This window comes from Jaculus jaculus, chromosome 5 (genome assembly GCF_020740685.1).
Source record: "Jaculus jaculus isolate mJacJac1 chromosome 5, mJacJac1.mat.Y.cur, whole genome shotgun sequence".
Classification (NCBI taxonomy): domain Eukaryota; kingdom Metazoa; phylum Chordata; class Mammalia; order Rodentia; family Dipodidae; genus Jaculus; species Jaculus jaculus.
Genome location: NC_059106.1, coordinates 49006203 through 49027591, shown reverse-complemented (window position 1 = coordinate 49027591; position 21389 = coordinate 49006203). Strand labels below are relative to the sequence as shown.

At 49.1% G+C, this 21389-nt stretch overlaps 1 protein-coding gene across 1 annotated transcript in view; it reads right to left on the bottom strand.

Moving 5' to 3' along the window:
• The window catches only part of Fhad1 (forkhead associated phosphopeptide binding domain 1), a 136725-nt gene that overhangs the window by 85796 nt on the left and 29540 nt on the right, over window positions 1–21389 (bottom strand). Inside the window, exons 7-12 of the mRNA XM_045150005.1 lie at window positions 18231–18354; window positions 15814–15944; window positions 12571–12660; window positions 10344–10448; window positions 2915–3022; window positions 272–355 (exon numbers count right to left, since the gene is read on the bottom strand). Of these exons, the coding sequence (XP_045005940.1) occupies window positions 272–355; window positions 2915–3022; window positions 10344–10448; window positions 12571–12660; window positions 15814–15944; window positions 18231–18354 (642 nt within the window). The remainder of the gene's footprint in view (window positions 1–271; window positions 356–2914; window positions 3023–10343; window positions 10449–12570; window positions 12661–15813; window positions 15945–18230; window positions 18355–21389) is intronic.

Here is a 21389-nt window from a genome sequence, read left to right as displayed (position 1 = left end):
GTGTGTGTGTGTGTGTGTGTGTGTGTGTGTGTGTGTGGTGACTAGAGGTGAGCTGGACTTGATTTCCACTATTATATTTCAAGGGAATTTAGCCGGCTTTTACTTTAAAAGCCAGGAAATCCCATAAAATCAAAACAGATCTTTATGGTGTAGCAACAGTATGAAAAATACATGCCACCAACAAAAACAGAAGCATATGGTCCCAGGGTCTGGCATTCAGATGCCCCAGGAAGGAAGCGAAGGAGTCACGTGGCCAGAGCGTCTCACTAACCTGCTGGTCGGTGACAGGCTTGTCATGGAATGGCTTTGCTCGTCCGAAGGTGGCTTTGACGACCTGGCTTCTGAAATGCTCGAGCTGAGGCACAAAGGGGACCACGGGTCAGTGGAAGCTTGTGGGAAGAGGCGAGATGGCGGCGGGGAGTGAGGGGGGGCATCAGCTCTGCGGGGGGGAGGGGAAAGTCCCTTAGAAGGGTCAGCAGGCACAAGTGGTCGTTCCGTGTTCTTGTGCACTAGAAGCTTCGTACTGCGGTGGCAAGAGCTCGGCAGGCTTTAATTACTTCTCAGTCAGGCCTGTTCAACCCAACCCAGGCACGTGGTCCACTCACACACACGTCTCAGGCCCTCAAAGAGTCACTTGCTGCCAATTACCCAGTGGGAAGTCTGGGGCCGGGAGCGCCTTTTCATAATTGCTAGGCTGTGAAATAAATATTGAGGCTGTCAGCCCAAGTAAGTAGTGTGATCAGCAGCGGCGCCTGGGAAGAGGAGAAGGCGTTCTCTCCCGTCATTCAATGCCTGGGACCCTAAGCATCCTGAAGATTCCATCCACCGTATCATTTCTGTGTCCCTGGAGCTGGCATGGAGTGGGCACTCAGTGGGCACCTAGACACAGAAATGCCCATCCAGGTCAGGCCCAAAGCAGGTGGCCAGGGCCTCCCATGAGCTGGAATTTTCATATTCAGGTGGAGAGGACCACCCACAGAGGAAAGTCAGCACTTAGAGAACTGCAAGTCCAAGACGTCCTGGCTTCCATCAGGAGGCAGAAGCAAAAAAAAGCCTGTCTTGCTCTGGGACCATACCTGCCAGGCAGCCCTTGGCCACATCTGTGGTCTGATGGCAATATGTGGGCATTAAAAACTCCAATGTACCACCTGCCCTGAGGGGACCCACCAAAACCAACTTACAAGTCAAGGTGTTCTGACACACAGGGATTCCGGCAAAGCAGCTACAGTACAGGGCTCAAAAGCTTTAAGCAGGGCACTCTAAGCTGTGCTCTGGTTTCATGATGAGGGAGGGTCCCAGCTGCCCAAGGACTTGGAGATATAGAGACCTGTGTGCCAGGGCTCCTCAACACCACTGGAGGCAGCCTGTGGGAATGCCTCCCCAGGGCATGAGGGATGTGGGGGGCAGGGACTGAGGATCACGGGCTAAGGAAGAGAAGAATATCATGTGGGGCAGGGTTTTAAGGTAAAGAGGTGGGCGTGAGGGTCAGGTGTCAAAGACAGGGCTGGTCCCCTCTCTCTGGAGTCCATGCCTGAAGGAGTGTCAGTGTCCGGTACATGACCTCTGCCCAGAGCTGTGATGACAGCCTTGCCCTTTGCACAAGGGGTGTGTGGTGGTTTGATTCAGGTGTCCCCCATAAACTTAGGCGTTCTGAATGCTAGGTTCTCAGCTGATAGAGATTTGGGAATTAACACCTCCTGGAGGCAATGTACTATTGGGGATGGGCTTATGGGGGTTATAGCCAGTGTCCCCATGCCAGTGTTTGGCACACTCTCCTGTTCCTATTGTCTACCTGATGTTGGCTGGGAGTGATGTCCACCCTCTGCTCATGCCAGCGTTTCCCCTGCCATCACGGATCTTCCCCTCAAGTCTGTAAACCAGAGTAAACTCTTTCTCCCACAAGCTGCTCTTGGTGGGGTGATTTCTGCCAGCAATGCGAACCTGACTCCAACAGGCCGCGTGGCATGGTCTCCGACCAGCCGTGTGCTGGGGAGTGCCGAAGGCAGGGGAGATGAGGGGCACAGACCAGCAAGGCTTGCGATGTGACAAGGCTGGAGCTCCTCAGGAGCATGGCTGTGTGGCAGTGAGGGGGTGTTGCCTGAAGGGGCTTCACTATCTGTCCAGTAGCAACACCGCTGTTCAGCGTGTGTGCCTCCGGGTGTCAGTGTGTGGGGACAACGCCGGTCACGCTGCCTGGTCGCGGCTTGGATGGTAGCAAATGGAAAGGTTTGGGGCACTGAGCTGAGCAGCGTGAAGGGATCCCATTGGGACTGTAGTCCTTAGCCCTTCTGAGACGCCTCTGAATGGCCTGGTGGACTCTCCTCCCAGAAATAACCACAAATTCCTATGCGCAGAGATTGAGCCTGGGTGAGGCGCCAGGATAGGATCCGGTGTAGGATGATCCAAGGTGGGCTGCCCTGGGTGGGTTATACTTCTGCCCCCAGCCTCCCTTTGACCTCTGGCTGGAGCACTAGAGAAACAGCACGCCTCACCCAGCTGTGTGAGGGCCGCTCGCCACCCTGCCCAGGACCCTCTCAGTCTAGCGTGGGCTTTGTACGCTTCATCAAGAAAAGAGACATTTCCTTGTGGAGACACGGCGACACCTGCTGGCGGTCCGGGGGAAGAACAAACGGTGGGATGGAAAATGTTAGGGAGAAAGTTCTAGGGCAGGGTGGGCTGCCTGGCCAGGGTCTTGGTTTCCAGCACACGACAGGAGTGGGGGCTCCCCAGCAGGAGAAGTCTCTCAATGTTCACTGGGATGAGAGCCCACTGAAGGCCCTGGCCTGAGGCCGCAGGGGATCGAGTGCTGCCCATCTTCTTGCCTCGGGCACCCTGTCTGCCCCCACTGGCTGCCTGGGTTTAGGAGATCCCTGGGGAGCATGGGCCAGTGAGGAGGGCTCTAAAACACGCCTACCTGACCTACTGCCCTTTCCAAATTGACTTTTATGAGGCTCTCTCTGCTCCCCATTTCTTGTAGTTGAAGCAATTTCTTTCTGGAATCTTCCTGAAGTTTCTCTTCAACCTGAAATGACGATGAAAGCACATGCTTGCTGCCAATGCAGTTGTGATGCACTCCGGGGAGATCCCTCTAGGAGATCTAATGGCCGCAAGGGGGTCTCATAGGGGTAGAGGCAGCTGTGACCCACACAGCGGGGGTCACAGGCCAGCATGGGGTGGAGGCAGGCTCATGAGGTGCCATCTCGTGGGGCAAAGAGCCAGGCTCTGCTCTCTGGGCTGAACTACACCCATCTAAACCCAGGCTACAATCTCAGTGCAGCTCCTTAATAAAGCTATGCGAGCTCAGAAAAGTTACTTGGCTGGTCTGTGACTAAGGGTTGCCTGCAGACAGCTGGGGTCAATGACGTTAGAACTGTGGGTTAAGAGCTTCTGGAAAAGTGAAGGTATCTGACAACCACTGTACAAGTATCTTAGGCTTGGTTGCAACTTGCCATAGCCGGCTAGGAACATGTACCATACAGCATCATCTTGATGCTCTAAGTAACCAGTCCACAGGGGGAGGGGGGACTTGGTAAATGTCGCTATTGGGACACACAGCCCGCTCACCACTCCCTCCTTGCCAGCCCCCCACACGCCCTGACTCCGACTCCGACTCCGACTCCCGGCCTTGGATCTGCTCTGCGCTCCTCATCCCAGGTTGGCCTCCCTGGCCACCTTTAGCGACTGGCCTGCGCCACCCTGGTACACGGTGTCCCGAGCCTCCTCTTCCTCCCTCGCTGTGTGCTTTCAGGCCTCAGAGAGCTGCTGGGCCCCTTCCCCACACATGGACTCAGCCTGGGCACTCGGGCCTTGGGCCTCCCTGACTCTACTTTCTTTGCTGCTAGTGCATTCTCTGTGGTGCTGTTGAGAGAGAGTCACCAGCCCAGGAGCAGCGCCAGCTGAGAGCGCTTTCCTCCCTATCCCAGGCTGTCTGGTGAGGTGGCCACTAACTGTGTCTGCCTAACGGGTCTGAGGAATACGGTCAGGGGAGATTAGGGTTTAAATTTACTCCCTTGTTCAGTGGACATGTTAAGTGTTCAATTTTATTTTATTTTTTTTAATTTTTTAAATTTTTATTAGCATTTTCCAGGATTATAAAAAAATATCCCATGGTAATTCCCTCCTTCCCCACCACACTTTCCCCTTTGAAATTCCATTCTCCATCATATTCAATTTTATTTAAAAATAATGTTTGAAATTTTACCTATGTATTTACATTGCATGTGTGTGTGTTTATGGGTACTCCAGGGTCTCTGCAGACCAGAGCCACTGCAAACAAATGGCCATCTATATTTTTAAAAAATTATTTATTTGAGAGTGTGTGAAAGAGAGAAAGACAGAGAATGGGTGCACCAGGGCCTCCAAGCCACTGTAAGTGAACTTTGGACACTTGCGCCACCTTGTGCATCTGGCTTTTTGTGGGTACTGGGGAATCAAACCTGGGTTCTTTGGCTTTGCAAGCAAGTGCCTTGACCACTAAGCAATCTCTCAAGTCCAAAATATTATATTTTTAAATACAGATGTGGAGGAATTGAATTTTCTAATTTATTTTATTTCTGGTTTAATAGTGACCTGTCACTAGTGGCTATACCATAGTCATGGGTCAGGCAAATATGGCTTCTGGTCTGGGCTTCATTCCTTCCTGGCTGTGTGGCTACACATTAACCACTTGGCGCTGGGCCTTCACCTCATTCTTCACATCTTCATCTGTCAAATGGGCATAGGCATTTCTAGACCATAGACTGAGTGTGGAGGTGAAAAGAGAGAAATGTCTGCGATCATGCCTACTATGTGACAACTTGTAGCCATCATCCCCACCTTTGTCATTCACCACAGACTTGCTCAGCTCACTGCTCTGGTCAGAGGCCGTTGGTAGCACCGTGCTGCCCTTCTTACATGGCTCAAGTTCCAACGTTAATGAAAAGTACCAAGAAACCCATAGGAAACCAAACGAGATGAGGAAAAATGAACCCATACCTATGAAAATTATAATAAAACTTTTGTGAGTCAAAGGAAAAGAAAAATCTTTAAAACATCCAGAGGAGAGACAGATTATGCAATGGCGCAGGAATTAGCCTTACAGGGCTGTAGAGATAGGTTAGCGGTTAAGGCGCTTGCCTGTGAAGCCTAAGAACTCATGTTTGAATCTCCAGGTCCCACATAAGTCAGACACACAGTGATGCACGTGCACAGTGTCACGCATGTGCACAAGGAGGTGCATGTGTCTGGAGTTCATTTGCAGTGGATGAAGGCCCTGGTATGCCCATTCTCTCTCTCTCTCAAATACATATTAAAGAAAAGGAAAAAGAAAAGAAGAATTCATCTTATAGCCGGAAGATCAGAGAGATGTAGTTAACGCTGTCTACGATGGTGTAGCAATCACCACCTCACTGCAAGACAAAACATGCAAGCCGGAGCAGCTGGTGGCAGGGAAGAGCTTGCTTCAGCTTCTGCTTTCCAGGGGAAGTGTCGTTATGGTGGGGAAAACACGGCGGGAGCAGACAACCAGGTGACACATCTTGCCTCATCAGCAGGGAGGAAGCAGCAAGAATGAGCTAGCTAGCACTGACAAGGGGCGGGGTGCTGGACTCTAAACTCCCAGAGTCCACCCCCTGGTGACACAACTCCTCCAGCAAGGCTCCACCTTCCAAAGGCCCCGCCAGCTGAGGATTAAGTATGAGGCTTTATCACAAACACCTGATGCTATAAGGTATATTTTACATTCAAACCACCACTCCCCTGACCTCCACACTCGTACCCACACACATACACAGAAACACATATACATGTGTGCACACATAAATAAATGTAAAAGAAAGCTAGTGTAGCTGATGAAATTCTGTTAATGACAAAGTAGACTTTAATGGAAAAGCATTACTATAGATGAAGAGTGTCATATCTTCCTTTTTGCATATGTATGTGTGTGGTGTGCATGCATGTGCAGACATGTGTATGGGTGCTTGTGTGTCTGTGTGTGCATGTGAGCTCAGAGGTTGGTTGGAGTGTCTTCCTCAAGTGCTCACAATCTTATTTTTCTGAGACAGGGTCTCTCACTGACCCTGTAACTCAGTGATCCAGTCAGATAAGCTGGCCTGCAAGCCCTGGGGATTCTCTTGCCTTCAGTCCCCAATGCTGGGGTTACAGGCACATGTCACTATGTTTGGATTTTATGTGCAGGGGATCTGAACTCATATCCTCATGCTTGTGTGGCAAGCACTACTGACTGAGCCATTTCTAGTTCTATTCTCTTAAAATTACCTGGATCAGAGTTGGAGAGAGTCTCAGTAGTTAAAGTGCTTTCCTGCAAAGCCTAAGAATCCAGGTTTGATTCCACAGTACCCACATAAAGCCAAATGCACAGAGTGGTATATGCATCCAGAATGTGTTTTGCAGTGAGTGATTGGAGCCCTTGGTGCACCCATTCTCTCTCTCTTTTTCTTTCTTTTTTTCTCTCTCTTCTTCCTTGAAAAAAAATGAACAAAATATTTTAAAAATAAAACAAATTATCTGGATAATTTTTTTCCTGGGCGAAGTTTTCAAATTTGAATTTGATTCATTTATAAGTTTTTCTGGTCCTTATCCAATATCTATCAATCACAGCTCTGTCACTGTGTGTTTTTTGACCTTCACTTCTCCCCCCCATATTAGCTTTCGCATGTCTAATTTTTTTTTTTTTGAGACAGTGTCTCATGTAGTCCAGGCTGGTGATAAATAGCTGATGAGGATGTTGAACTTCTGATCTTCCTCTCTCTCTACCTCGGAAGTGCTGGGATTACAGGGGTGCACCGCCTGCCACACTTGGTTTTATGGGGTACTAGATAGGGGTGGAACCCAGAACTTCATGCCTACTAGGAAAGCACTCTACCAACTGAGCCCCAGACCCATATCTAAACTTTAGGATACCTGATTCTTCTCGCACTTTTTAGTCCATGTCAAATTTCATCAGGCATCTTTTGCTGTTGGTTTTAGTTTGTGTTAACTGTTTCTGCCAAGTCCACATATGTCTCACCAGCTTTTACAGGTTGTCATGCTAGCAACAAGTGCATGGTGTCCGCTGGCTTCTTGCACAGTGTGTATTTAGTCTAAATTTTAATTACCCTGACGGTTATAGGAAGTAAAGAGTCATCTGTGATCCTAATGTGCCCACCCTGGGAGGTGGGGCTGGGAGAATTTGAAGCTCACAGGCCAGCTAGATGGGGTTTGTTGGCAGCAGCAAGAGACCCTATCTTGAAGAAGATGGAAGAAGAAAGCAGACACTTCATTGACATCTGACCTCCACATGTGTCCCATGGCACTTGTGCACTCATGTATACACATGCATACATGCACACACACACACACACACACACACACACACACATGCAAGTAAAAACAATTTGTTTTAAAAAAAGAATCCCAGTAATAATATTTAGATTTGCTCTGAAAATATTCTTACTTTTTTAGTAAGGCTATTGCCAAGGTTCTTGGTTGCCCATGAGACCTGGATAGTAAGAGCCTATTGCTGAAGACTCTGTGTGCTTTGGTTTCAGGTTTTTGAGACATCAAGTTGGAGCTGAGCTAGAAAATGCCTCCATCCTGACTAGCTGTCGTGACGCTGGAAAGTGCTCTGCACACTACTGGGGGAAAAAGTCAAGAGTCTTAACCATCAGTGAGCTACACAGTTGATCAGCCAGGCAAGATGTGCCCGCTGGTAGAATAGTGGCATGATTGTTACTGGGGAAACCAACAGCTTTGAGGTCCACTCTACAGGAGGGGGTTCATACCTGGTAATGTACTCCTAATTAAAAGCCTATGGCTGGGGAGGACAAAAGTCCTGGGGGGAAACATGTGCTGTTGTTTGGCTAAATGGATATATTATGCCAATGAAATTGCCCTCTCAATAATTATGGTTGTGCCCATATGTTAAGGCTACTTTTACTTTTGATGAGTAAAGCTTCTCTTTTCAGATGTCCATGAAAATCGGGGCAACTCAAAACTCATCAAAGTGCTGAGAAGTGACAACTGAGTGCTCAGTGTTAAATGAGACATCTCCATCACACACTCCGAGGCTCAGGGAACACTGCGGAAGAGATGGTGGGAAGAATGGAAGAGCCAAAGGATGGGAAGGAGTGCTTTGGAACACTACCTTCCAGACGTAAGGTGGCTGGTGCACTCACAATCTCTCAGCGGCTGTCGTCACTTGCACAAGACCTACATAATGATGGGGCCCCTCAACATGTTGTCACCGGTGATGGAAAGGGGCAAAATAACGATGACGTCGAAGTAGGAGCAGGACTAGTAGAAAAGAGAAAGGGCTCAGTAGAGGAGATAGGGAGGGGGACAAAGGAGGGTGGTGGGAGGGGATTATGGTGAGGCTACGCTGTGTTACATTGTGGAGACTGGCAGTCAAGTTACTTTAGAATATTCTTGGTTTTCTCCATGACTCCAGTCTACCTATCAAAGAAAGGAGCGGGTTCACTTTGAGAGGATACGGTCTTCAACTCTTATTGTTTGGGACCTGTTGGGAGCTATGAACCAAACCTTGGCCATGTTGACAGAAACCGCCATATAGCAAGTTAAGTTTCTATTTCCTCATCTAATGATCTATTACCAGAAATGAAGGAGCCGTTACGCCTGGGTGACAGCCTCTCCTGGTGCTGCCGGTAATTGATGAAGAAACAAAGAAATTACATTTAACCAGTAACCCTGTGATCTCTGGCCTGGTTACGATTCCTTTCCCCTACAACCCTATAAAAACCTATGTGTAAAAATAAACTTCGAGACCTTGACAAATACCTAGCTTGGTCTCCTTCTTGTGTCTGTTTGCCTCCCCCATTCAGGTTGGCTTCTCCCCGAGTCCTTGTTCAACTCCCCGCTGGCCAGGGCAGGGACCCTACACTATCATCTTGGAGTTTTAAAAGTATTTGTGACCCACACACATTGTCTAGTTTTTTTTTTTGTTTGTTTGTTTGCTTGTTTTCTTGAGGTGGGTCTCACTCTAGTCCAGGCTGGTCTGGAATACACTAAGTTATCTCAGGGTGGCCTTGAACTCATAGTGATCCTCCTACTTCTGCTTCCTGAGGGCTGGGATTTAATGTGTGCACCACCACACCAGGCTCATCTAGTTTTTTGGTTAGTTATATATATGTTTAATTAAAAATTTATTTGCATGCATGTATGTGTGTGTGCACACATGTGCATGTGCACTATGGATGCATCAGGGATTCTTGCTGCTACAAATAAATGTCAGCCACCTATATTACTTTTTGTATCTGACTTATGTGGATGGTTTGGGATTTGAACCTGAGCCTATAGGCTTTACAAGCAAGCACCTGTACCTGCTGAGCCATCTTCCTGGCTTAGTTTTAGTTAAAGTGGTCACATCACTGCACTTCCAAAGTTTAAGACTATAAAAATTTTTTTTGTTTGATTTTTCAAGGAAGGGTCCCATTCTGGCCCAGGCTGACCTGGAATTCATTATGTAATCTCAGGGTGGCCTCGAACTCATGGCAACCCTCCTACTTCTGTCTCCCGAGCGCTGGGATTAAAGGCATGTGCCACCACGCTTGGCCTAGAATGTTTTATATGTTTATTGTATTTATTTATTTATTAGAGAGATTGGGTGTGCCAGGACCTCTAGCTGCTGCAAATGACTCCAGACTCATGTACCACCTTGTGCATCTGGCTTATGTGGGCTCTGAGGAATTGAACCTGGGTCCTTTGGCTTTGCAGGCAAGTGCCTTAATCACTAAGCCGTATCTTGAGCCCTAAAACTACAGAACATTTTCTGATGACCGAAATGTCCCCTATCAGTGCTGTCTAATGTGCTAGCCACTGGCCACATGTAGCTACTGCACTTGGGAAGTGGCTCGCATAATGAGGAACTGAATCTTGTTTTATTTAGTTAGAGTTTAAGTAGTCCTGCGTGGCTACTAGCTACCGGGATGGATGGCATTAGCCTAGAATAAGCAACAAAGGATTTCTGTTCCCCAGGATGGGGAGGGATGCTAAAAAAAAGTAAGCAACATGAAAGCCACTGGGACCTGGAGATGCAGTGTGGGTGGGTCTCATTAAGACAAAACAGGGGACCGTTGCAGAAGGTATCCCGGGGTGGAGGTTACACACCAGAGCTTTAGAGTAAGCCCTGGTTCCAGTCCTGCCACATCTACTCTATCTGGACCAATAAAGGGGCAGCGACTTCCTTGAGCCCTCTCTTCTGTACGGAGGGGATGATACCAGCACAGACCACACGGAGCGCTGCAGGCATGAAGGGGGATGACGATACCAGCACAGACCACACGGGGCGCTGCAGGCATGAAGGGGGATGACGTAGGCGGACGGGGCGGACCCGTTCTCCCACCACTCACCTTGCTCTTTTCTCGCAGAGTCCTGCAGACCGCGCTCTGCTCCAAAGAGCTCTTCCTCAGCTCCTCCCTGAGCTTCTTTATTTCTTTCTCCATGTCTTGCATGTGCTGTAAGAAAGTTTCAACCACAGGAAGGTCAGCTTCCCCAAGGGGCAGCGGACACCTGGGTGGAAAGGTCCCAATCCTGAGTCCCTTTCTACAGGGCTAAGTGTGGTGCCACCTTGCTTTGTTCTTTCTTTGTGTGCCAGCTCTACATCTGCAGGTAAAGTGGGCTCCCCAGTTCAGACAACCATACATGTCACTAGGTTGATAAATGAGGGAAAATACTTTTTTGGAAGTCAGCTCAAATTCTCGATTAAACACTACAAGGTAGCCTTTAGCGCAGGAAAACCCCTTCTTCAGGGGGCACATTTTTCAGATTGGCTAAAATCGGGGCCAATTATTTGAAAGAATGGAATAATGAAAAATTTCTGGTGGTGTTTTTGATTGATTGGTTGATTGTTTTGTATTTGAGGGAGAAAGAAGTGTCCCTGACCTAGAGAAAACGTGTCCCCTCTTCATGTCAATGGCAGCATGCTTCCCAGTGAGTAGAAAGTATCCGGTGACACGCAAGAGGGCGTGGGTGGTATGAGCAACAATCACTTCAATGAAGGTCATGTTTTTAGGGTAATGAGTTATTTTGTTGTGCGTGCATGCATTGTGTATGCAGAGCATGTGTGAGGCCTGTGGTGTATGAACGTGTGTGTACAGATGCATGTGCTCCTTGTGCACGCATGCAGGGGCTAAAGGGGAACACTGGGGTCCTGTGGTGCTCATCTGCGTACCTCCTTGAGACAGGCTCTGTCCCTCAACCTGCAGCTGCTTTTGGTCAGCGAGCCCCAGTTATTCTCCAACCGCTCCCGGCCACCCCCGAGGCCGTACCCAGCTTGTTACACGCGGAGTTGGGGAGTTGAACTTGGCAGTCTCCAGCCTCAGAGGCCCTCATGTTTAAGGAGCAAGAGCTCTTAACCCCCGAGCCATCTCCCCAACCCTCAGCGCCTTCTGTCTAAGGCAAGGGATAACTTTCCTCTGTGCTCCACTTTTCCTGAGTGATATAAAATTTGTATGTTAAAGGGTGGTGTTCACAGTGTTGCTTGTGACTACAATAAAATTTAAGATGGCAGAGTGGGAGTTTGGGGACCACAGGTCCAGGGCAGGAGAGCAGAGTAAACTTCTACCTACACGTGCTGGCCAACTGGCCACCCTCCCACCTGTACTCTTGTCCTTGTCCAGCCCAGCGGGACCCATGAGGGAGACAGAACACCAGGGCCACCGAGTCCTGGGAGAGTTTCCTACAGCTTCTCACCCATCGCACTCTGACAGCCAGAGGCAGCAAGCAGCAGACCGTAAGACTACATTCAACAACAGAAGCGCTGCGGAGGTGGCCTAGTGGGCAAAAGCACTCGCCAAACAAGCATGAAGACCCGGGAGAGTCTGAGTTCAAACCTCAGCACCCATGTAGAAACCCAGGCATGGCCATGTGCAGCACCTGTGACCTCAGGCCCATGTGTGTGTGGGGGGGTGGTGGTGGAGATTGGAGGATTACTGGGCTAGCTGGTCCAGCAGCCTAACCATAAACGGAAGCTCCAGGTTCAGTGAAAGGCTTTCTTGGGGGCTGAAGAGATGGCTCAAGGATTAAAGACATTTGCTTGCACACACACTGGCCTGGGTTCAATTCCTCAGCACTCACATGAGGCCAGAGTTGGACCCCAAATGGGGCATGGCTGTGTGATCCTAAAGCTCCTATGACCACGGGAGGCAGAGCCCTGAGAGACTCTTTCTCAAGGAAACTACCAAGAAGAGTGATACCGGAGGACATCCGACATTCTCCTCTGGCCTCCACATGGGTGTGTGAGGTTGCACACCTGCACACGTGCACACAACCCCGCATGGGTGTGTGAGGGCACACACACCTGCACACAACTCTGCCTGGGTGTGTGAGGGCACACACCTGCACACTTGCATACAACTCTGTGTGGCGTGTGAAGGCGCACACACTTGCACAGGTGCATACAACTCCTCATGGGTGTGTGAGGGCACACACCTGCACACGTGCATACAACACACACACACACACACACACAGAGCACAGAACTTTCTGCTTTGGGAAGGCTCATGTATCCTACCACCAACCCCAAGGTCAAAGCCTAGCTCCTCTGAGGGTGCGTGTGGATACGGAAGTTGAACTCACGCTTTTGCAGAGTTTTAACTCTTTCTCCTGGGCCTCCCTGTGCTCCTTGTGGCCCTCTTCCTTCATTAGCTCTTCTTTCAGCACTGAGCACTGAGGAGAGAGGATGGCAGACACAGAGGCTGAGGCTGGCTGTGAGGAGGGGGCCCTGTCTTTCCCAGAGCACTCTGTCCCATTCTCACCCAGCAGCACACCCATGCTCCAGCCTGTCTCACAGGCACATGAACGCTGCAGGAGCTCTCGGTTCTTACCTCGTTCTTTCCGGATCTGAGGGAAAACAAATCTAAATTCCTTTCCAAAAGCTAGCAATGCAGGGGTGGAGAGGTGGCTGAGTGCTCCTCTCTGTAGATCCTGTAATTCCACTTAGGAACACATCCTAAAGCTAGGGACTGGATCCCTCTGTGAGCCTTCATGAAGGTTCAGAGATCTTCTTCACAGAATTTCAAGTTTTTTCCCCATGTCTGATAGTTTCATACATGTATGTAATGTTTTCTGATCTCATTTTTCTCAGTCCTCACTCTTATCCCCTCTCCCTCCTATTAACACCCTTCTTCCCCATCAACCCCTGTCTTATTTTCATGCCTTTTATTTTTTAACCCATCCAGTTAAATGAGTGTAGCTTGCATGAGTGAAGCTTGCATTCTCATGGGTGGAAGGTTACCTACTGTACAATGGGCAATTTACCAGTGGCTAAACCACTGATGCGCCTGACCCCTCTCTCCCGGTAACCCTTAGGTGTCAGTAGGTAATCCGGGAGGTGCTGGGTCCCACGTATCCTTCTGCCATCGGTGGTGAAGTCTAGACAGGTGACTTGAATGCAAACTGTCGCCTATAGGTAGGAGGTGGAGCCTCTTTGGAGGAAGTGGATCACTGGGGGCCGGACCTAAGGTTTGATGGTCCCGAGCCACTGCCTGTATGCTCTCTGCTTCCCAAGTGTGCTGCCTCCTGCTGCCAACTGAGAGCCCAAATGCACCCCAACTTCCCTGAGTGGCTGCTTCTGCCAGGTATTTGATCACAGCAATGAGAGGAACCAGTACACTTAGTTACACTGTGTACAGACCAGGGACCATGACATAGCCTTTAAGACCAATGACAATGCAAGAGAAAAACAGGAAATGTCGAAGACTTGAAGATACAGGTATAAAACAAATTCAGTATATTTCTAGGTAATATACAGAAACAGCAGTGGAAGAACAGACAATAAGAGATGCACGTTTCTCTTTCGTGCTTGGTTTTGCTTTTTCGGGATTGTGTACTTGTGTTTCTAAAATTCACACACAGGCCAGGCCTGATGGGACATGCCTATAATCCCAGCAATGGGGAGGCTGAGGCAGGAGAATGGTGAGGCAGGAGGATTAAGGCTAGCCTGAGCTCCATATTGAAACTTTGCCTCAAAAAAAAAAAAAAAACTTACACATGATTTATGCAATAAGAGGCCAGGTAGGAGAGATACTGTTGGCCATGGGGACAACATCCTGAGAAAGAAAGGCACAGGATAGAACGGAAACCGGAAGGGGTCAAAATGACTCAAGTTCACTTAGGGTGGCAGGATACAAAACAGATTCTGTTGTTCTATCGTTCTTTTGCTTTATCCATCCCCCTGCCTAGCAACCCACCCCAACATGCAACAATTGTATTTTAATCCAGGAAGTCAATATGTCCCCCTGCCCCCCCACAAAATGAAGGCAGAGAGCTCAGAAAGGTCAGATGGCATGTGCAGAGCAGAAGGGTGTGTCAATTATCCATTCACTTCCTGAAAAAGATTTCTTGTTTCCTTGTCACAGACGAGGAGATAGAGGTCACATAAGTGCCACTAAAAGCAAGTTTGAGGATTGGGCCCTGGTTGGTCTGATGCCACACTCAGTGCTCTGCCTGTCCTGTTCTGGCTGTAAGAAGTTACCCCTAAATGGACAAATCGTACAAACACAGATCTGGGCTCTGAAACAGGGTCTGGATTCTAAAGTCAGTGCTGCAGGTGAAATCTGACCATTATGTTCAAGAGGTTTTAACTTGTGTACCAGGCTCATTTCACACAGAGACACCTTCATCTGCTCTAATGTCTGAAGGGCAGAGACCAGTCCAGATGGCTTCACCCCAGCACTCTGCATGGAAGTTGTTGGCCAGAATGGAGGTTAAGGCCATTGTGGTCCTGCTTTGCACCTATCCAGATTCCAGTCCTGTTTCATGTTAAGCCTCACTATGCTCTTAGGTACGTGTGCCGCTGTCTTAAACACACTGCTGTAGTTGCCTTCTTATTTCTGGGACAAAACACCTGACCAAAAGCAGCATATGGAAGCAAAGGTTTATTTCTGCTTACAGTCTCAAAGGGAGGTCTTATCATGTCACGGACAGCAAGGCAGGGCATAAGCTGGGCATCACATCTTGTCACATCAGCTGGGAAGAAGTAGCAAGAGTGAGCTAGTTAGCACAGTCAAGGGGGGCTGGATTAATAAACTCCAAGGCTCGCCTCCAGTGACACACCTCCTCCAGCAAGGCTCCACTTCTCAAATGTTCCACCAGCTGGGGATCAAGCATAAGGCTTCATCACAGACACGTGAGACTATGGGGGACATCCAAACCACCACACAAACTAATTTTTTTTTTTTTTGAGACAGTCTCACTATGTAGCCTCGGCTGGCTTTGAACTCACATTCCTCCTGCTTCAGCCTCCCAAGTGCTTGGATCACAAGTGTGTGTAGCATACTAACTCATAACAGACGTTAGGAAACATGTTCAGGATTTGAATCCACATGGTGTTTCTGAGCCATGTGCACATTATAATTTTTTTTTTTTTAAGAAAGCTGTAGGAATCATGGCCACCTGTTTTAATCTTTTTTTCCCAGGTCACTTTAGGTTTCTGCCCTCTGGGCAGCTCCTCCTTATGACCTTGGCCTCCATGCTGTGAGAAGAGGCTGTGAATCTAGTATACCCTTTTTTTTTTTTTTTGTACTTTTCCTGCTTTCCGGTCCTTCTACCCCTTTCTCTTTTGGGGGAAGGGGTTTCAAGGTAGGGTTTCACTTTAGCCCAGGTTGACCTGGAATTCACTATGTAGCTTCAGGCTGGCCTCAAACTCAAGCAATCCTCCTACCTCTGCCTCCCAAGTGCTGGGATTAAAGGCCTGCGCCACCACGCCCGGCTTCTCAAAGCCAGTGCCCAAGGTAAATGAAATGAGCCTGTAGAGTTACTGTAGTCTAGGACCTTTCCACTGGGGTAGCGGGGGACCAGGACAGTGACCTGCAAACTCACCCTGGAGCCCAGCGCTTCCAGCTGTTGCTCCTTCTCCTTGTTCTGTGTCTTCAATTGAGTCACTTCCTCTTTCAGCTGCTGAACCTGCTCGTTCCTTGCTACCATGTCTTTCTGTAAAGATGTCACCATCTCTGTTTTTTAAAAAAAAGACACTGAGATCAAAGAGGCAATGGGGGTTACTGTCCTTCCTGTCATCTTCAGCCACTTAAGAATGACCCTGGCATTAAGATACTCTCCCCTTCACATCCCAGAATGGGGCTAAGAGCAAGCTGTTCAGCCATTTCCTCTAAATTAGAACATTTTCTCCAGCAGGAAGATAAACTGAAGCAATTTACCAGGCTCAGGAGGCCCAGAAGCTTACAAGATTCAGGGCTCCTTCCCAGGTTTTATATAAGCAGTAGCAGTTACTGGAGAGGAGACTCTTTGGTAGAGCTGCCGACTTAGTTGTGCAGGAGGCTCCAGGGTGACAGCCTATAGGAGCCATTACCCATTCTGGGCTGGGCTTTCCAGTGATGCAGTTGCCTTTGACTCTCCCAAGCTCCTGTGAGCCACAGCAACACACTCCTTGGTTTACCCAAGCTAGACCCGGGGAGGACATAGTGCACTATCTGAGGTGGATGGACATTTGTTCATGGGACTCCAGGAAAAGTCACAGAACAGACCAACAACCTGAACATCACTTCAGGCCTCAGGGACAATCAAGAGAAGTTAGGGGTATCACTGGGCATAGAAGAAGCATGAGGACAGGGCTTGTGACCTACAAATCACACTCTGGGCTTAGGGAGCAAAGGCCCACGATTAGAGAGCCATGTGATGGGCTTGGGGTCAGTGGCCCATCTTGGAGGCTTGCTGGTGGGGTGGATGGAGTCACACTCATCTGAGATCGAAGCCTGTTTCTATCACTTGATGAGCTCAGTGGTCTGAAACAGGCTACTTCATCTTCCACTGTGCCTACAGAGCTATACTGCTTATAGTTAACTGAGATGCTGTGTACACAGAATGCAGCACAGGGGTTAACATGCAGTTATTGCCTGCTACCTGTGGTCATTTGTGATGCTAACTTCCAAAATGGCCCTGGGGTTTCTTGTCTCCCTGGACTGAACTCCTTTGAGTAGCTACCTCTCAGCCTGAACAGGACTGAAGTGTATAACCGATTATGACCTTGTGAATGGTAGAATGTGACTTCCAGGTCTTGGCCTTTGCTCTTCCCCAGCCTAGGATGTCCTGGGATGCTGGCTGAGCACCTCATGTGGGACAGGCACTGCACTGAGCCCCAGAAATAGGAAGAGGTGTTCCTGGGCCCGGCCTTCCTTCCCTGTGTAGACCTGTCGTATCCCTCTCACTTCAGCCTCAGACACCACCTGCTGTAGTCAGGGAGTCAGACAAACCTGGGCTTAGGCATTGTTTGGAATGGGGGAGGCCCTTGTCACTCAAAGTGAAATCATCAGATATGGTGTTTGAGTGAAATGCCCATAGGCTCATGTGTTCTGTGTTTTGAATACTTGGTCCCCAGCTGGTGGCAATTTGGGATGTGAAGCCTTGCTAGAGGAGGTGTGTTGCTAAAGGGTGGACTTGGCTTTGGGGTGATACATGTTAGTTCCCCCTTGCCACAGCAGCTTTCTCTTGCTGCTTCCCAGCTGCTGTGGCAAGGTGTGATGCCCAGCCTGTGCTCTGCCATGCTGTGATGAAACAACCCCTTGAGACCATGAGCCCAAACAAACCCTTTCCTTCCACATGCTGCTGGTGGTCTGGTGTTTTGTCCCAGGTAACTCCAATACCAGGGCACCCTGAAATGGGCTTGTCTACTTATCTGTCTGCTCATCGTTACCTGTCATGCTCTCCCATGAAAGTCCTGTAAGTACAGTAATAGATCATGACTTGCTGAGGTGTTCCCCTCACAGCCCAGAACAGCAACTGTGATGAATGAATGAATCCAAACTAAATAACCTGTGCTCCGCGGGGGTGGCGCATGAGTTGGCGGCCCCGCTTCCAAATCTTCCCACATCAAATTGCCTTAGCTGGTCAATAAGTGAACTACTTCCACTTGGGCCCAAGAGCACTGGGGCAAAATGGGTCAGACACTGGGGAGCCTTACAGTGGTGCCTCACTCCAGAGCCACATGCAACTCCTGCTTTCTCTGGTGAGATCAGCGCCCAGAAAGTTTCTTGTTAAGAGAAGAAATTTGTTCACACATCGACCAAGGCTGACTTTGAGCCACATGTGCCAGACCTGCCTTTGCAAATACTCTCCTTGGAAAGACTCCCATTCATGGATGGCGCTGATGGAAGAGCCGCTGAGAACCCTCAGGTTCTGGCCAAGCTCGGGGAGCAAAATGCGGCAGTTGATTGGTGATGTCTGCCAGGGCCAGGACGGGGTCGGGAGGTGGAAGCATATAAATCCAATTCAAAGGAGCTCACCGGAGGTGATGGCGTGATCCCTCTTCAAATTCTCACCCTCGTTCTTCAGGGATGCGATTTCTGAGTTCCGTTCCGTCAGGGTCTGGCACAACACCTGGCTGTAGCCTTTCTGAAGGGCACTAACCTGTGGGAGGAGGTGGCACCTGGTCAGAGGGAGCTGGCCCAGGTCTAAGACCCATGACTGCTTCCCAAACAAGAGATTCCCACTGACCACACAATCTTGTCTTGGTCCTGACAAAGGGGCAGAGGCCCAGCTGCCCAAGGTACCTTTCCATCTCTTCTTTTTTCCCCCTAAGGCAGAGTCTTACTGTAGCCCCAGGCTGCCTACAAATTCAAGGTGATCCTCCAACCTCAGCTTCCCTAGAGCTGGGTGTGCCACCATGCCCACCCACCCCCCCTTTTTTTTTGCACATGTATGTGGGGTATGTATGTGTTTGTATGGATGTGGGGACATTGTGTATTGTGTATATGTGTATATGCATGTGTGCATGTGTAGACCAGAGGTTGACGGCAGGTGTCTCCCATGGTCACTTTCTACCGTGCGTCTGTGTGAGGGGGAGTCTGGGTGGTGTGGTGCGTTACATATGGCCTATGATACGTGTGCCGTATGCATGCATGCAGCAGCCGGGGGACAACTTTGGGTATGGCTTTCTATCATTTGGTCACATACTTCCTGCAGACTGGGTCTCTCTCTATCTGAAGCTGCTATTTTTTGTCAGCACGCCCCAGCAAACTGGGGTTACAGATGTGTACAACCTGCTTTTAATGAGTCCTGGGGAAAATGAACTGGAGAGGTCCCAGGCGCCCCCAACCCCAGGCCTTCACGCTTAAGCAGCAAGCGCCTTTTACTGAGCCATATCCCCAGTCCTCCACCTTATTTCTTGAGACGGGGACTTATTACAACTATAGCTCACCAAGATGGCTAGACTAGCTAGCCAGCAGAGCCTAGGGATCCTCATGTCTCACCTCCCCAGCACTGGGATGACAGGCATGCGCCACTGCACCCAGCTTTTACAGGGGTGCTGGGATCTAGATCTTAACCCTTATGTTTGCGCAGCTCTTACTTATCCCCCTGAGCTATCCCTCCTCCCCCACTCTACCCTCTTAATGGGCCTTTTCTGGGGCATTAGAAAGACCAGCTGTGGCTTTCCCCGTCAGCCAGAACTTCCTGGATTCAAAACAAAGTTCAAGGGAGGGGTGCAGGTTGTAACTTTAATTACCTCAGATGACAATGACAACAGGCATATGTAACCCTACCCCTGGAGCTTCAAGCTCACTCACGGCACATACACTGCACACATGTGTGCGCCATCAGGACTCCTTCCACAGAGCCTCATGAAGGACGTCTCTGTTCCGTTCCCACCTTTAAATTATTTTTAATTTTCTATTTAGAGAGAGAGAGAGAGAGAGAGAACTGGCATGCCAGGGCCTCAGCCACTGCAATTGAACTACAGATGCTTGCGCCACCTAGTGGGCATATGCAACCTTGAGCTTGTATCACCTTTGTGCGTCTGGCTTACATGGGATCTGGAGAGCCAAACATGGGACTTTAGGCTTTGCCAGCAAGCACCTTAACTGCTAAGCCATCGCTCCAGCCCCCACCTTTAAAGTGAACAAACTGAGACTCAGAGAGGTGGGGTCACTTGTTCAGGACCTCACAGCTGCCCAGGGTTGTGGCTCCCATTCAAGTCCAGCATGCAGGTGTCTGGTTTCCAGTCTTCCTCCCTATTGCGCTGCATTTGAAGCTGGAATCAGGCTGGGGAGGTGGCTCAGAGGTTAAAGTCACTTGCTTGCAAAGCCTGGCAGCCTGGGTTTGATTCCCCAGTACTCACACAAAGCCAGCTGCACAGAGTGGTGTATGTGTCTGGAGTTCATTTGCAGAGGCAAAAGGCTCTGATGTTCCCATACTTTCTCTCTTTCTCTCTCTGTGGCCCCTCTTCCTGTTACATAAATAAATACTATTTTTTAAAAGAAGCTGGAGTCTGTAATGTACAGCCTGGGCTTTTGAGCCAGACTTGATATCTGCACATGTGGTCCCCGCCACACTCAGGCTGAACCAGTGCAGGGGGACACGATCGTGTCTCAGGTTGTCACTTTGAGTGTGACGGTGCTAGTCTAGATTTCATGAGACGGTTGGGAGATTTCAGTAAGTTAAGATATCTGAAAGTGCTCAGCCTACACTGAGAGCACAGCATATAGACATTAGCGATGATGACCCCACCGGGTTTGAGCTTTGGTCTCTGACTGACTGGGGAAAGGAAGGCAGATTGAGAATACTTTTGTGTGTGTTTGTAAATCTTGTCTAGACACACTTAACTGCTTCCATTGAGAGGAAATAAAGCATCCCTGCTAACTGTCACATGTCACAAGCCTGGCATGACAAAGGGGGGATGGAAGGAACAGCTTAGCTCAGGCTGAGAAGGATGTGCTGTGTCTCACCACCAGATGGCGCTCATAGTCCAGTTTTTGGTTTCTTTCCTGGACCCAGGATTATTAACTGGTAGAACAGGATCAAAGCTTTATAGAGTCTCTCACTGACCCTGATTCAGCTAGAATCCTCCTGTTTCTATCCGTCTACTCCCCACCCCCCCCAGAACTGGGATTATGAGCACGTGCCACTGAATATTATGTGGGTGAGGATCCAAACTCAGGTCCTCACATTTGTGAGGCAAACACTTTACTGAGTCATCTACCCGACCTCAGGACTACAATTTATGTGCTTCATTTCATGTACTCTTGTGGTTAGATTCTGTGACCCTTGGGGCAGCACACTAGGGACAACTGAGACACCGGAGAAGGGAGCATGCCAGACACGGGGGGAACACAGGCTGTGTCCCCTTAGCCTCCTCAGAGCTTCACTGCTGTGAGTTTGTGCTTAGGAAATTTTGAATGAAGACAACTCACCTTTTCCCATTTACCTTGTAGAAAGAAACAACGTTGCCACAAAAGATACTTGGAGGCTGGAGAGATGGCTTAGCAGTTAAGGTGTTTGCCTGTGAAGCCTAAAGACCCAGGTTCAATTCCCTAGTACCCACATAAACCAGACACAAAGTGGCACATGCATCTGGAGTTTGTTTGTAGTGAGAACAGGCCCTGCTGTGCCCATTCTTTCTCTCACTCTCTAATAGATAAATAAAATAATTTAACAAAGACATTTGG